The sequence below is a fragment of the Uloborus diversus genome, chromosome 5 (genome assembly GCF_026930045.1).
Source record: "Uloborus diversus isolate 005 chromosome 5, Udiv.v.3.1, whole genome shotgun sequence".
NCBI classification, from domain to species: Eukaryota; Metazoa; Arthropoda; class Arachnida; order Araneae; family Uloboridae; genus Uloborus; species Uloborus diversus.
This window is the reverse complement of record NC_072735.1, coordinates 16,886,005-16,904,209: the sequence shown is the minus strand read 5'-3', so window position 1 is coordinate 16,904,209 and position 18,205 is coordinate 16,886,005. Positions and strand designations below refer to the sequence as shown.

General features: G+C 32.8%; 1 protein-coding gene across 1 annotated transcript in view; it reads left to right on the top strand.

Moving 5' to 3' along the window:
• The first annotated feature begins 308 nt into the window (after positions 1-308).
• The window catches only part of LOC129222464 (lachesin-like), a 48,998-nt gene continuing 31,101 nt past the window's right edge, over positions 309-18,205 (top strand). Inside the window, exons 1-5 of the mRNA XM_054856977.1 lie at positions 309-353; positions 2,056-2,113; positions 3,114-3,229; positions 11,616-11,823; positions 17,122-17,277. Of these exons, the coding sequence (XP_054712952.1) occupies positions 309-353; positions 2,056-2,113; positions 3,114-3,229; positions 11,616-11,823; positions 17,122-17,277 (583 nt within the window). The remainder of the gene's footprint in view (positions 354-2,055; positions 2,114-3,113; positions 3,230-11,615; positions 11,824-17,121; positions 17,278-18,205) is intronic.

The following is an 18,205-nucleotide window of genomic DNA, read 5'->3' as shown; positions in this document are numbered from 1 at the left end:
ATCCCTTGAATAAATTTCTGAATGCGTTTATTCCCTTGACGGAAACGATGTACAGTGCGGGTTTTTTCTGCCCACAATACGTCATTCTACAATGGAATCGCATTAGGACGATCTGAATGTGCATCCATCATAAGCATGAATGCCATCCCCTTTGCTGTTATGTTCTCTAATATATAGAACATTAAACTACTTTGGGATGGATATATTTATGTCTATTGCTCAGAGGGAAAGCAAAATTGAAAGTCAAGTACATTAGTAAAGACAATTGTAGAAATTAATTGCAAAATAAAAGCAAATTGTGAAGCATAATGAGTAACACACCTTTTGCAAGTTTAGAAAATGATATTGATGCAGTAAGTTTGACTATGCTACACTGTTAAAAATTCAGGAAACTTTTATGGTAAACATTACTGTAGAATAAAGTGTTTACAGTACAGAAAAAAAAAACTACAGTGAATTGTACCGAAAAAAAAACGATTGCAGCGCCAGTTGATACACCACGTGACTTACAGTGCGAAGCACATAACACCGTATTTCCCCCTCACTCGATGTGTTCCAACTCGTATGGTGGGAAGCAAAGCCGTCAGCCAATCCGATGGGCTTGAGATCAAACTTGCGGCACGCATTTTGCGTTTTTTAACTCTCGTTTACTCTATCGTAAAATTTTACACTAAAATAGGAATTTACGGTAAAACTGACTGCCAGCATGGATTCAGTAACTTTTACCATAAAATTTCAGGATTTTTTATTAGTGTACTTTGGTTTAAACAGCCAATTACGATCTAAACTCCGCACCATTAATAGAAAAATAAATCTATACAAAACTCTTATAAGACCAATCTTTTTTTGGTAGTGAGACAGGAGCCATTAACATAACAGAAGAAAGCAGGCTACTCATTTTCGAAAGAAAGATCTTGCGGTCAATTTTTGGAACAATAAAAGAATATAATACAGGGAATAGTTTATATAACAATGAAGTGTACACTAAATACAGACAACCGAACATCATGAGAGTTATTAAATCAAACAGAATCAGATAGCTGGGGCCATTTTTCGACGGTCAGATTTGGGCCCAGTTAAGAAACTAGCCTTTTCGAAGATTGAGAGTACTAGGAGAAGAGGAGGACCAGCTAGAATGTGGTTGGACTAGAGAGAGATTTGGAAACCTTGTGGGAATAAATAGGTAGAGATACCTAGAAAAGACTTGTACCGTCTGGGTGGAGCCAACAGAAAAAGACTTGGCCTGCAACAGACTGTAGTGCTGCTGAAGAAGATTTTGGTTATGTTTAAATTTTGGGGATCGTTTAAAAATATTGAGCGTTTTGCTACGTCACAAATCATTTCATAAGTTTTTTTTTCTTTGAAATAGGTGAACGAAAAACACTACGAAGGAAATTAAACGAGCAATTAAAGCAATTAATTAAACAATTAATAAAAATAATAATTATATTTCATACTGTAAGGCACTGCCGCGACCAGACTTTACCTGTAGGTACGGTGTCATAACAGTCCTTAAATTACCATATTACGATTGATAATAAGTGTAAAAACCAAAGGCTCTAGGAGGTTGAATAATCTATCTGAGTCCAAATCACAAAAAAAAAAAAGTACAAATCTGTACAACTTAAAACTTTTGCTAAAGCTGCATCAGAATGAAAAAAAAAACTAAAAAGAGTGAATGCAATAAAATACACAACTGGAAACGAAGGAAAATGAAAATTTAACTCTTGATCCTTGACGTATTTTCAACAAATCTTGAGCTATAAAAAATATTTTTCACTGAGTCCTTAACTAGACTTCATAAGAAACTATCATCCAGTTACCAACATATATTTAAATGTCTTCCTTTTAATTGTATATTAAATTTCGTTCAGATTTATCAATTTTTCGTTGATATTTACCAAGTTGATGACTTTAGTTGCATATTTTAGGTTTGTGAGGTTTGTCATCTTGAGCATCACTGCTTGATTTCAAAAGCACGGTTTTTTTCTTTCTATCTTTCTTTCTTTTGTCTTTTACAATGGTTTCTTTTTGATTGTTTATTTTTCTTTTCAGGGAAGAGAATGCTACATTTATTTCATTTCCTTGTTTAAATTTATGAACCATCTGCAAAGTAAGAAAATGAATGAAATAACTAATATTCGTTATAAAAGTTAATTATTGAAAAAAAAGCATTTTAAATAAACTTAATTGGACTACAGTTTGCTACTTTCCGACAAAATTAACTCTAAATAACCAACTTCTTTTTTTCCTTAACATCAAAACCATCAGCTTTCTCTAAGAACTTATTCAATTGCTTAGAGTTATAAATAAAATTCAATATCTAGTAAGGAACTGAAATAACTAATTCTAATGGCAGTTAAAAGATAAAGAGACTTGAAATAGTACATTACGAGAGCTTTCCTTGAAGAAAAAAAAATTAGTGTGCTCTATTATTTTAAAATAAAGATAACTAATTTTAAAAAAAAGAGTTAAAAAGACAGCCCAAACTTTCACAAAGAACTACTAAACTCTATTTTCGTGAAGTAATAGTTTTAACTTGGGGTGACATTTTAAACTTACAAACATAATGGTGTCGTTTCCAAAATTTTAAAAGTATTTTTTCTGAAAGAGCATGCTTAAAAACATAGGATCTGACCATTTTTAAAATAATTTGTTGAAGTTTATTATTTTTTAAAAATTACTTAAATTGGTGCGCATTCATTGTTTGTTGCCGGTGACATCACAAATGATAAAATGCCATTCAGTGTTGCCAAACACCGAGCAAAATATTTAATTCGCATCTTTACTCACGTGTATTGGCAACGATATGGTTGATAGCAAGCGTAGAGCGCAATTTTAATTCGCTTCTTGATTATCATAACGTGGAACGCTGTAGAAAGATGCGCCAAAGAGTATCATTTGTGACGTCATCAAGACCACGCCTTGTTTGAAAAATCGGACATTTTAAAAAATTAATTAAAAAATAATTGTTGGGAAAATGAAAGTATTTTCTGGGTCTATGTTTTTTTTTTTTTTTTTTGCTTATACTATCAATTTTAGTGACAAAAAGTACTACTTTTGACTGAAGGAAACAACCCCATTTTTTACCTCTTCTTTTTTTTTCTTTTCAGAAAGGCAACAGATTCCTCCAGAGCCATGGTTCGCGGAAAAAGCTGCAAATATCACAGCGGCCGTTGGAAGGGCTGTCACACTCCCCTGCGTTGTGGAGAATTTAGGAAATTACAAAGTAAAAAGGATTTAATATTTGATTCTCCATAAAAGTGTATAATCAGTAATTGTATCTAATATAAAGGGGCTATTTTGAATAATAGTATGATACATTCGTTTAAACCAAAGTTGGTATTGTAATATATGGTAAAGAAAAATTTTATTTTAGTTCCTTTTTATTTCATAATTACAATTTAATAAAACTAAAATAAAAATATTATAAAACTACGAAATATCTTATATAAGAGAAGAAAATTTCTCCCATATAAAACTAAAATTAATTAGTTATATTTAATAATTGAATTAATACATAAAGTACACCAACCAGCTCAGTTATCCCATCCGATGACTGCAGTTTCGTGGTTTTTAGCCCTTATCAGCCCGGAATAGGAAGTAACTGCGTTGGGGGCAAAAAAAAAAAGACCTAATATTTGAAAAAATAAAACTTCTAACATCAAGTGCCATATATTCCAAGATTAAAAAACTAATTGAACTTGAGTGGATAAACAAAAAATGTTTTATCAACGATTGAAAAATTGATCGAGATATATAAATCCTTTATATATAAGGAGAGCGTGAACTGAAAGTGTGGAATTGAAGAGAGAATTGCGAGAGTGTGGAATTGAAAAATAAACTAAAAGCAGTTGTTGTAAAACTTAAACACATATATTTTTGCTCTTAAATATTGATTTTTTTTTCGGGCAATATAATTGGTGGTGTTTTTACGAGGTAAATCAGTTAGTAAAAAATGCTTTTCTAATTTTCTACGAGTAACTTACACAGTGTGCGTATTTTCGCTTTAATATTATACTGTAACTTTCAGTCATTTCAAGAACAAATCATGCACACTAATAACTTTTAAATTGAGTGAGAAATAGCTTGGTGCTATAGCAATTAAAATTCCTCCCGACATACAGAACAGTATATTGATTAGGGCAAATTATGTGATGTTTAGAGTATTAAATGTTATTCTGCGGTGGAAAGGATAAGGACAGTATCGGCAGGAATGAATTTTTGAGATCCTCATATATGTAATAGCGAATGATCGAGTCTGACGTCATCATCAATGAAACTTGCGCCACGTAAGGCCCCTATATATACGAGCCGACGCATCAGCTTAAGATCAGCGTTTTTGGATCGGAGCGCGTGTTTGAGTGGTTGTCTTTTCTGGCGAGGTATCGCGTTGGTGATTGTTCACTGTGAGCAATTATTAGCGGCACGTGATTTGTTTGTTGAATAAAATATTATTTTCGGCAAATTTGGCGAAATCCGAAAATTTGCTGTGGTAACCCTAGCAGTGCAACAATGAAAAATCCGATTCAAAATGGCTAAACTTGAGCTGATGCGTCGGCCTATCTATATAGCGACTCTAGCGCCACGCCATGATAGTTTGATAATATGTTTTGCCAATGTTAGACATGCAGGGAAAGGCTTTATTTGGACAAGGCTGGACTGGATCCGGTAACTTAACTGTTTTACTGGAAAGACTGTCATTTTAGGAGAATGAAGAAATAAAAAAGTGGTCAACTCTGAACGCTATCTACTGGAGTTTAGGTTTAATCCACTGGAGTTAGGGTTAAAATTTCAACTATCAAAATATCACCAAACAGGCAATTGCTTCGTTCAAATGTAGAAGCAATTTTCACCCGTCATATCTTGACGGGTGATTTTCTAGTATTTTAAGAAATGTGTTTTGGATTCTATACTAACAATAGTAAAACGTTGGAGTTTGACGTTTTTTCCTATTTCATTTTCGGTGGAAACCAAATAAGCACGTCTGTACAGTGCAGGTAGAGTACAATAGATGACGAAAAATGAAAAAGGAAAAAAAAAATGTGCTGTTACTGCCTTTTACCTTTCCACGGCAGTCAGTGGCGGATACAAGGTGAGGGGGGGTCATGGGGGTCATGATAACCCAAATCCCCCCAAAACTGCGAACATATATAAATGTTTGAGTGAAAAAATAAAAAAACTTGATCACAACCATATGAAAAAGATTTTTTTTTTTATTTCAATAATATTTGGGCATTACATGAAGGGGTGGATAGAGGGGGGGGGGGGGTCACATGGCTCTCGACTCTCCCCCAGGAGTCGGCGAAATTTCTTTGCAATCGTTATAAGGTTCATTGCATTTGAGTAGTAAAAATGACTACTTTAAAAAAAACCTGAGCAACACCATAGAAAAAAGGAAAATTTTTTTGATTTTTTTTTTTTCGAGCAATCACGATTGCTTATTGCTTTCATTTGACCGTCCTTGGCGTCTGGTTCCTTTCTCAGCTTGGACCAGGGACACCAGCACCACCGCCCACCGGCCTCTGCAGGCGGCGCGGCGCGGCTGCTCCGGTCCTGAGCTATACGCTTCTCCTGGTCAGAAGCGTCAATGTCCTACACACATACGCACTCATACACACACACACACACACACACACAATCATACACACAAGCCTTTACACACATACACACACGCCTACGTGCATACACACAGGTCTATGCACACACACAAGCCTACACATGCACGCACGTGTGCCTACATGTACACACACGCGTGCACGCACACACACAACTATACACACGTAACCGCCTAGGAGGAGGGGTAGGCTTGGGGGGACAGGAGCTGCTTCTAGAAACAATAGCCCCCTATGAGTAGGGCACTGTCGCAACTCGTGATTGCGAAAAACATAATTTGAATTCAAAATTTCAGAGTTCAAATTAATTTTGAAAATTCAAAAAGTTTTTTTTTTTTTTTTTTTTTTTTTTTTGTGGCATAACATGTGATTTGCTATTGATATATAGCTTTGCTTGAGACAGTCTTTCTACGGCACTGTTATCAAATGCCAGTAAAGTGAAGTAACGAAGAAATGTCTCCACCCTACCGATCGCTTTTTATGCAACAAATTTAATGGGCGATAGGAATATTTCCTTAACTGTAAGGCATCGCTTCAATGGATAAAACATTTGGTAGTGTAATTATTTTTTATATAGAGTCACTGTAAATTATTATTCCTTTCTGTTGTGATTTTTATAGACAGTTTCGTTTCTGTTCGTGCTGAGTTTATTTGTTAATGTGCTGTGAATAGTTAATTAGTTTAAATCCCCCACCCGTCCCCCAAGAATAAGACTGGACCTATGACATACACTTCGCACGTAACGATTTGTAGGAAAATGAAATTAAATTCTGTTAACAGTAATTTAGTATGAGAGAATAATGTGCTGCTTCTGATTTCTGAAACGGTTGAGCACTGAATCTCGAGTAGAAAATGACGAGCGAGACAGAACAATAAATATTGTTTAAAATCAGATATTGAAATCAGATCGTTTAAAATGAGAAGCTTTAAATAATCTGATTTTAAGATTTATATTTCTGTCACACTTGTTCGAAGCTTGCTTTTGAACTGTGATTAAATTCGATGCAAAATTAATAAAGAAATCTTCCCATTCCTCGTAATCTTTAAATTTATACATGCAAGAGTTCCTCTGTGATTACAATGAAATGTCAATGCCGAGAAAAATTTGGAATTCTTTTCAGAAAACGGATTTTCTTCTTGAGTTGTTAGACAATTGGAGCAGATGAAAATAGACCGATCAGATCACGCTCCAGATAGTTATATAATTGAGTGGAATTAGCACGACGTTCTATTCCGATAATTTAATTTAGCAGTCTGATTTTACTCTATGAAACGATCTGTTTTCTTGGAATGGAATGTGTGGTTTTTTTCCCCCTTAATTTTAATATATGGTATTGGTTTTTATTTGCACTCCTGGTACATTCGGTATTTTATATAATGGTTTTCGGTACAGTTTTGTATGAGTGATAACTAAATATTTTGCTTACAAGTTTAATAATTTGACTTAAATTTCTTCATTTTACTTGGAATTTCAGATCGTCCATAAAAGTTATGACAGCAACAACCTGAATGAAAAAGAATTATTATTAATTCTTAGAATTATTATTAATTCTTGGAATTATTATTAATTCTTAGAATTATTACTAATTCTTAGAATTATTATTAATTTTTAGAATTATTATTAATTCTTAGAATTATTATTAATTCTTAGATTTATTATTAATACTCTTCTCCAGCTCAATTCTTTGAAGATTTGAAGCAAGGGTTTTAGCTAGGCCTAGGCAGAAATCCTCGACCTCGAAAGAGCCTTGTATCGTTCTCGACTCTGCCTCAATAAATTCATCATCGGAATTAGTTTTATTAAGTTTTCATCCCAGACATTCTCTGCATCACTCGGTGCTACACGGACTATCTAAAAATGCGAAGTTCAATACTATATTAAACGAGCTGATGTGTGCACCACATTACTTTCTTTTACACCAATTTAATGAGTTTTAATCAACAGTTTTAGAAAAACATCAACACCTAACCTTACCACATTCGGACGTGTCATTCACATTAACGAATCTAAAAACCTTTCAAATATTAACTAGTTGTTCGCGAACCGATGCAAAAAAGCGTTTTTCAGACATTACGTTTCGCAATATTAACAATTTTAACGTGATTCAATGGATAACTCTTTAAATATTGTCAATAACGCCAAATTGAAACCAAATTCAAAAAATTATTTTTTTTTCTCCAAATTTGTCGCCAACTTCGCAATATATCACTAAGTTGGCCACAAAACTTGGCGACCAAAAGCTTGATGATACATCGCCGAATGTTCTCCAAAATATAACATCACTTGAGTTGACATTGAAGTTAACACCTGAAGGGCCCTTCACCTTCCCACGGCAGTATTGTTTCCGAATTGCTGAGTTGTTTGCCACAATATCCAGGGTAAGAAAAGTTTTGGGAGGTCTGAGTGACCTCCCGTGACTTCCCATCGACTAACTACAATCCATGAAATATTCTTCAAATAAGCTAGAAAACGCAATGAGAAAGTACAGGTATATAATAAAATATTGTTTAGACAGTGGTTTACATTCACCATATTGATAATTGAATTCATTTATTTAAAATACAATTAATAGTTTCATATTGAGCACAATAGCGTTTTCGTCTCTCACAATGATTGTGCTGATCTTCCAATCTTTCAAATTACATGTAGAATTTTTGTACCCAAACCGGAGGTTTATCATCTAAGGCCTATTATATTTAGGGCATATGAAGATATTTTGAGCAATTAGCAATTAACAAATGAATAATGAGGATACACAACACACTTTCACACACAAAAAATCACACATTTTTTTGATATAATATTTTTGTAAACAAATACTCAAGTGCAAAATACATTATAATAACCAATACATTATAACAACCAGTGGCGTGCACAGAAATTTTGGGGCCCGTCAAAAATGATTTTTCCGGGCTCCTATCCATATTGTTGACCCGTATATTTCACCCCTAATTTTAAAAATATTGGCCCCCTTCAGGCTCGGGTCCGGACTAACAGGTGCCTCTTCTCCCCCTGTGCACGCACCTGATAACAACTAAAAATTCTGACGCATTTTCACCTTTTATATAACAATTTCTGAACATAATCTGATATCACCGATTCTGGAACTTATAACTGATTCATCCGATAAATGTCAAAGCATTAAAGTTAAAGTAACATATAGTTCAATTAAGTCACTATGGGCAGTCAAATAAACATTAACTCAGCTTCATGGCTCCATAACGGACTTGATGGAACCAACCCTGTCTGTCATTACCTAAAATGCGTAATGAATCTGGTTAATGTTACACTTTTAGCAAGTTAGATGGTATCGTAAAATGGAATTTTCCCAATGATTTCTATAAGAGCCTAGATTTTAGTTAAACGATTGTACTCAGAGATTGTGGGGTGAGATAAATTTAGTTCTTTTTAGTTTGAAGTATTATTAATATTTTGTAAATGACGTTTAGTATGGTAGTTCGAAAAAATCGATTTTTTTTTATTTCGGAATTGCGTTACCTCATAAAAGTTGTAGTTTAATATCCTCAATTGAAGAAAAATAGAAAAGAAATTCTGAGTTAAGATCTTTAGTTCAAGCATAAGGCTGAAAAATTGAAAAAATATGTTAAAAATTCAATGTTTGAAAAATTCAAAAAAAAATCTAATTTTTATAGTGCAGCAACCATAAATTATCTGTTTATAGCGTAGTTTGAATCTAAAAAAAATATTTTATAGCTTTTCATATGATTTTTAGTCACGCATTCGCAAATTTCAAATTTTACGAGATTTAAGCCCAATTCTAGGCGTATGCGCGATCTTCTGCAAAAAAGCCATAAAATATTTTTTTAGGTTCAAACTACGCTATATCTACATCTTCATAGGTATAGGGTAGTTTGATTTATGGTAGTTCCACCACAGAAATAAGAAAACAAAATTAAATTTTTGAAAAATTCAAATTTTAACACATTTTTTTCAAACATATATATTGTAACGGATCCGGTGCGACTTCCAACTTTCTTGAAATAAAGAAACAGTTCTTGAGGGAAACACAGGAAATTTATTTACACTATGTACAGGAAAGAGCGTCAACAACTGCTAAATTAATCATCAGCAATTAAGCAAATATCACACAACACCGTAAACTCAACGGTTACACACGTATTTACTTCCAAATACGAAAAAAAAACACAGCGAAATGCCTCGCAATAAACAGAGCTAATACACTCTCAGTACAAATTCTCAATCGAAACTAACTTTTTATCCTGCGTAACGGCTTTTATACACACCGAAATTGACCTCTCAACTATTCCAGCTGCACCGTTCTACATTTTCTTATTTCTTTCATTCATAAATTTTATCAATGAAAATTAGGGGATCGTATACTTCAGCCGAATGTATAGGGGCTGTATATTCATTACGGGAAACTGTTTACAGGTTACGTTACTACAATAATTACTATTTACAGAATTTGTAACAATATATATATATATATATATATATATATATATATATATATATATATATATATATTGTGTGTGTGTGTGTGTGTAATGTATTCTTAGATGTAATCTTTCAATTGTGAAAATGTTCAAAATCAGATGCAGAGTTAGAATATTGAAAGTTTGCATTAAAAATAAAAACAAGTCAAAAAATACAAAATTTAACTTTTTATACGGGCCCCAGGTCCCCTAACTTATGTTTAGGGAAATAATCTCCATTGGAAAATAATTCCAACACAAAAAGTTTGAAATTAGTACGACAAATATTCACTGAGATATGAAACGCAGCGTTTTGTGACTTAAACAACTTTTCACTCGCCGTCAATAACACCTTTGGGAGGGGGGAGGAAATTTAGCGGTTAACAAGTGTTTAAAATTATATGTGTGCATAAAGTGTGGTTTTTCTCAAATTGTTCGAGGTTTTGTAGTGTGTTTTTGGGTATCACGGCATAACATTTGCATTTTTTTTTCTTTGAGTAGCGAAGAAAAATATAAATACCTTGTTTTTCTTACTTTGACGACCTGTCGTTCTTCTGAAAGAGCGATAAGTAATTATTAGTTAGGAGACCTTAGGCTTGTCCTAAAAAAGGTAAAAGGTTAAATTTTATCTGTAAAAAAGCCTGTATAAAAAGTTAAATTTTGTATTTTTTGACTCTTTTTTTTTTTTTTTAAACTTTCAATACCTTAACTCTGCATCTGATTTTGAGCATTTTTGCAATTAGAAGTATACATATAGGACTAACCGTTGCAAAAATAAAGGTCTTGCAGGTGGTTGAAACGAACATCGTGTATATTAAAAACGAATAAATAACAAAATTAATTTCATCCTCATCCATTTACTCTCTATCAGGCGATTTTTTTCTCCATATCCAAATAATTATCCTATTAAACATCAGCCAATATTTTTTCAAAAAAAAATAATAAATATTGTTTCTTTAGTCAAGATCCTGTACTTGGCTTTTCGGACGTTTTTTCTTGGATAAATATTTTTCTTACTTACCATTCAGTAGAATCGCTATTTTCGAACAATGTTTACAATGAAAACTCATTATCATGTTTTGTTGTCAACTATTCAAAATGTTCAAAAACAATTTCATTCAAGGCAAAAAAAAAAAAATAAATAATAATAATAATTAGTGATCCTTTAATTATTAGCACTTTCATGGATTCATTGCTATGATTTAATTTTGTATCACGCTTCATTTCAAAAACAATATTTCAATGCAGTTCTTTTAACAACACATTATATACTTTCTTCATGTACTGTAATTTTCAGAACGAATTTCCATCATTGTTCATTGTGAAAAAGAAAAATTATCATAATTGTTTCAGTTTGCCCCGCATCCCCTACTTCATTTCCTAATTACTTTCTATAGAACCACTTCTGTGTCCTGTAACGATACTTTTCCAGCAGAATTTATAGATCTATTCTACATATCCTTAACATACCCTTTATCCCAACCCCATCTCCATCATTGTCAGCGATGGAGATCTCATTTGAATTTGACTTAATCTCCGCAGCTGGCGTGGATCCACAAAGACCGGCATATCCTCCTGACCCTGCATGACCGAGTGATCGCTGGAAATCCAAGAATATCAGTACATCACAACAATTATCGATCCTGGTGGCTGGAGATTAAAGATGTCGGCCCACAGGACAGTGGTGCGTATATGTGCCAGCTGAACACCAACCCTATGGTCAGCCAAACGATGCATCTCGAAGTAGTTGGTGAGTTAATCCAGAAAGTGAAAAATAACTTTGTTTGGGAGACTTGGGGTGTTTCCTTCAGTCAAAAGTATTACTTCTAGTCACTGAAATTTACAGGCAAAGTAATAAAATAATAGTTTAAAAAACTAAAAAAACACAATTTCGTAGCAAAATGAACTAAAAAGTGAAAAATAATCTTTGGATGATAGTAGTTGACCAATCACTTAATTTTAATGTAATACAAGAAAGCGTGGGGTGCTGTCTATTTACATTTTTGCATGGGCAACAAATGGAAGAAATTCAAGAGAACTGATAAGAAGCCCCCCACGCTTTTTTGTATTACATTAAAATTAAGTGATTGGTCAACTACTCTCATCCAAAGATTATTTTTCACTTTTTAGTTCATTTTGCTACGAAAGCGTGTTTTTTTAGTTTTTTAAACTATTATTTTATTTTTCTGTTTTTTAGTCTTACGTTGGAGAATTATCAGGCGACGAAATTATTTATAAAACGAGTGCGAGGTAATATCTTAAAGTTAAGACAAGGGCACCCCGATGGGAAGCTACTGTGAGTCATCGATGTATGTTTGCGGAAATCATATTTATATTACTTTGAAAATTTGCGATGCATTTGAATAAAAGTTTTGTTCAACAATGGTCTGATCAGCAATGAATTTCCAATTGAAGGCTCACCTAAATTTTGACATGAAATTAGTTAAAAACAATTATATTTCATGTTCTAATCACCTTGGAACATTGGAACAAATTTTATCTGATGCAGAAAAATGAAAGGTTTTTGTAGATATTTTCAAATAATTTTTGCGAGCATTTTTTAATGTATTTTTTTTAATTTTCCCTTTTTCACATTGTTAAATTTATGCCAAAATATTGATTAAAATTGGAGGAAACTAACAATTAAAAGAGCTAATCAATTAATTTGATTATAGAATATTGTATTGTCATCGGGTCTGAGGTCACGTGCCAAATTTCAAAAGAATTCGATCGCAGGAAGTGGGCGAAATTTGAGCTGCAAGATTCCGTTACAAGATACATACATACATACATACATACATACATACATACATACAGGTGAAGCTAATAAAAGCGTGTTAAAAAGAAAAGAATAACAAGGAGCCACAAGGCACTTTTATTTTCCCAACATTTAATATTTAATTAATTTTAATATCAGATTTGGAAAATAAAATGTTTCATCGTGTGACGTCACAAGTGAAGGCAGCCATCTTATATCGGAGCGTGTGGTTGTCTTTTCTGGAAATATATCACCTTTTCATGGTTTTTTACTACAAGCAATTATTAGCGTAACGGGAATTGTTCGTAAAATAAAATATTCATTTGGCGCAGTTTGGCAATGTCCTGAAACTTTGTTCTGGCAACCATAGCGACTTGTTCACTTGTGACGTCAGCAGCAAAAATGAAAACAGCAATTGAACGTCTTTTAAAACATTTTTTAAAGAGAGAAAATAAGTCAAAATTCAGGAAAAAAGTAACTCACTCCACATTTTCGACCATGTTCTCTCAGAATTTTAATTTTTTTAAATGTTAAACAAACCCGTTACTAAAATGCGGAACATGCCTAGTTTCCCAATGCTGAAATTGCCTCTCAACTGTTTGTTTAAACTTCATTATTCTGATATTATTTCTTGCCTTTACATTCTTCCAAAAAATTGAATTTCTTTGCTTAGAAAACTTGTTCTTTGGGAAGAAAACTTCATTTTCTGACCCATTCGTGAAATTAAAATTTACCTCTTTCTAACCCTTCTTTCGAAATATAAAATTTAATTCAATTTAATCACTCATTACTTTCTATATTATTGTTAATCCATATTTTTAAAAAATACCAATGGTGAATGAATTCCTGAAATGCAAATGATCTAGCATTTAAAGAATAAAAAAATTAGCACATATTTTTTCATGGGATATCATATATTATAGGAAATAATGTATTTTCCCCGTTTCATTTATTTTACATTACATAATTATTTATTCTGTACTTTGATTTTCAGCATTTTATCATTCTTAGTTCTCTGTCCGTCCCAATTTAGTCGTAACATTCAGATTGAAAACTTTGTCCCAAATTGAAACTAATGGTTTTGTGATTTTGTTTAAATATTTTTCTAAGATTTCGTGGTAATATAATATTAATCAACAACGTTTAAACAAAGCATGCCCTCCTGAAATCGGTACCAAATTAGTTTTAACAAATTCAGGGTTCGCACTCGGACGTTTCCATTGATAATTGCATAAAACTATCTTTTAGCTAATAAATCATGAATCCATTAGAAAGCAAACTATCCTCAAAATGGGCGTGGCTTATAACTAGGAAAAACAAATCACACGAACTTCCAATTGCGCGTAATGGTAAAACAGCTGATTTTAAATTCACCAAGCTTTAAATTCTTTCCCGAAAATTTGCTTGCTTTATTGTTACAATGGGGCGGTTTCCTTCAGTCAAAAGTACTACTTTTAGTCATTGAAATGGATGGAATTAGTAAAAAAACAAATGGGCCCAGAAAATACTTTCATTTTCCCAACAGTTTTTTTTTAATTAATTTTTTAAAATATCCGATTTTTCAAACAAGGCGTGGCCTTTATGACGTCACAAATGATGCACTTTGCCGCATCTTTTTACTACTATTTCATTTAAATATTTTTCTAAGATTTCGTGGTAATATAATATTAATCAACAACATTTAAACAAAGCACGCCCTCCTGCAATCGGTACCAAATTGGTTTCAACAAATTCAGGGTTCACACTCGGACGTTTCCATTGATAATTGCATAAAACTATCTTTTAGCTAATAAATCATGAATTCATTAGGAAGCAAACTATCCTTTTTCTGGTATACTGGTGGTAGAATCCCAGCAAAATGGGCGTGGCTTAGAACTAGGAAAACTCGGAATTTTAACTAATTTGGTTCTAATCTTGGGTGGGAAGGAGGGAATGCTTGATATATATATATATATATATATATATATATATATATATATATATATATATATATATATATATATATATATATATATATATATATATATATATATATATATATATATATATATATATATATATATATATATATATATATATATATATATACATGTATAACTAAACGTTGTTAATTAATATCATCTCTCCCTGGAATATCTAAAAAGAACATAAAATTATCGGTATCAATACTATGTACAAAAGTATTCAAATGCAGCAACTAATTTGGATGGAGGGAACATTTAACTTTTTTCATTTTTTTTCTTAACTTTTACTCTTAAAAACTATTAGAAATTAAATCTTTACCATCAAAGTACTGGGTGTCCGAAAAACAAGGGAGCCCACCTAGTCGGTGTCATGGCGCAGACTGTGCCATTGAAATTTTTAGGAGGGGTTGTTTTGAGGGATATTTTTCACTATTTGGGGGAGCTCTTGCTTTTAAGGGGGGTTCGCGATATTAAGGGGGTACGGCCTTGCTCATAAGGTGTGGGCACCCCTGCAAAAAGGCAATGACACATTTTTAAAATTAATAGGAAATCAACACATTGTCAAATAAATATGCGGTTTGCAGCATAATACTCCACAGGTTCAAGAATTTTTTACGACAAAGTAAAAAAAAGGGGGGGGGCAATGTACCTCTAAGTAATCGTTGTATCGTTACAGTAAGAATTTATTGATCTTATTGTGAAGATGCAGTCGTCAATGTAAATTACTTACAATTGGGTTGCTTCTGAAATTTCAAAAGTATTTTTTTCTGAAAGATTATGCCTAAAAACATGGGTTTTAACAATTTTTTTAAATAATTTGACTAAGTTTTGTCTTTAAACAAAAGAAATTTTAATCGGTGCGCAGATTCAATTTTATTTTTTACGCTTATGCTCATGACATCACAAGTGATGAAATGCCATTCACTGATGCCATCAGTGCAGAGCGCAATATTTTGGCAATAGATAAAGATAAAATATTATAGCGCGATAATACTAATGAACTTCATGTTTGCTTCAGAAAAGCCTTTATTCAAAAGTCTCATCATGATTGATATTTTTATTACTGATTAATGTCAACATTTTTCTTAACAATGCGTAAACATCCAGTGTGACAATGGTGTAGCGGTCCAAAGTACATTCCTTCTGACGTCATAAAGACCACAAATTATTTAAAACATCGGCCATTAAAAAATTATATAAAAAATTATTATTGGGAAAATAAAAGTTTTTCTGGATCCACATGTTATTTTTTATGCTTATTCTATTAATTTCAGTGACTAAAAGTAGTACTTTTAACTGAAGGAAATAGCACCATTACATATTTTTCCTTTATTTTTACAATGTCGTAAGAAGTTCTTGAACCTGCGAAGTATTAAGGTGCAAAAAGTATATTGATACAACAATGTGTGTCTTTTCTGTAAATTTTTAAAATATGTCAAAGACTTTTCAGACACCCTTTATATTTCAACCACTTTACTAAAATTCCTTTACTTCTTTTGAGTTGCATAAGAAATATCAATTTGCTGTGATAGTCATTGCTACTGTTTGACCACGGAATGTATGTAATTTGGCAATCGGCCAAGTTAAGACGATTCCATCTGAATGAATCTAGCAGGGGATTAGGGAAAATAGGAATGAGATTTTGATGCACGCGTTTTATAATGTCACTGGTGCCTAATTAATTTATTGCATTTTCCAAGTTGAAAAAGAGTGGAATCATAGTTTCTATGGAAACAACAAAAAGAAAAGAAAATGTTTTCATTTCGTCAGGAAATGTAAAATTAAAATGGTAAGCTCAAAATTACGTGATAATTTTTGTAGTTAGAATATAGATCGAATATAGTTTAGATTTAAAAGAATGCTTGCCGTGAACGAATTGTCATATGTGCAAAAGTGGGTCTAAATAATTAAAAGGTAAAAGAGCATATTTGTAACGAACAAACTATCACCCCTGTAAACTAATAGATACGTCCATTTCCGCCTATAAACCGGATAATAGCCTTTCCATTTAATCGATGGTTAGACAGTACCTTTTAGAACAGAGAAACGGTTGATTCCTTTAGTCATGAAGATGTTTACGTTATAAATTTGTTGAACGAGTTTTCTCGTTCAATAAACACGTCATTTATCTGGTTGCAGATAAGTGTCCCATTCTAGATTTAACGTGGTTTTTTTTTTCTTTTTTTTTTAAATCTTTGATGTACATATGCGTACTTAGTTTGCAATCAAATGCACATTACCGAAATAAAAATAAATAAGCATGAATTACAGAACCGAAGAAATGTATTTAAAACAATAAATGTTTGAAATATTTTTCGCATTTCAGTGCCACCATCCATTGATGAAGATCAAACCAGCTCAGATCAAAGTATTCGAGAAGGCGCAGATGTGAAGTTGAGATGCAAAGCGAGCGGATCTCCAGCGCCAGTCATAAGATGGACGAGAGAAGAACACAAGGACATTATTCTAGGACCAAAAAGAGGTTATGTTTTGTGATAAAAGACGTAATTGCAACGTATATGAGAATCACAAAATACAGGATGTTTCAAAATGAATAGCGGGGTTTTAACATGTTATAATATTTATTACACCAAACTTACAGCCACAAGTGATATATCAAATGAAAGAGAAACTCAAACAGTTTTTTGTTTGTTGGCATCAGTGCGCATGCGCGTGGAATGTTTCTGCTGCGATCCGCTAGAAAGCGCTTGTAGCAAAGATGGCGACCATAGACTAATAATAAGAGTAGACAGAGCTTTCCCGGACTTGCTGATGAAAAAATTGGTTCATGGATACATCATGTGACTGGTGGAAGGCTTGGCGAAAACTTTGGCAGCATGTTTGCTAGATGGCAGGATTATCTATAGTTTGGCACTCGACATGTATTTTAAGACGTAATGTGTTTTTATTATAATTTTTTTCCCAGGTGCAGAGATGATTGAACTGTTTTTCTTTTAGTTATGCATTATTTTGACATTAGTAATTAGTTTTTGATCACAGTTTTCAGTAACTTTTATTTCATTCGGAACTGCTACGTCAGCGTTGGCGTAAACGTAATGGCGTAAACGTTCCGCGTTAACACAAAAATGTACTAATCGGTATCTTAAATTGAAATTGTAGGTAAAAATCTTACCGCTTGCCGATTCTTTTTGGGCGCTTGCATCTTTAATTGCTTAGAGAGTTATTGAAATTGAATAAAGAGAATGCACAATACTATCTAAACGAAAAATTTGCTATATTAACAAAATATTTACAACTTAGAATAACAAATTTACAAATCGGACTCCATAAAAGATCATTCTTCCGTGTTCCATCAATTCTATTTATTTTATTTCTCGCTCGCGTAGATCGTCTGCTACGATCAACGCCCGCTGTTGCTAGGATATCCACCAGTCACATGGTTTGGTTTA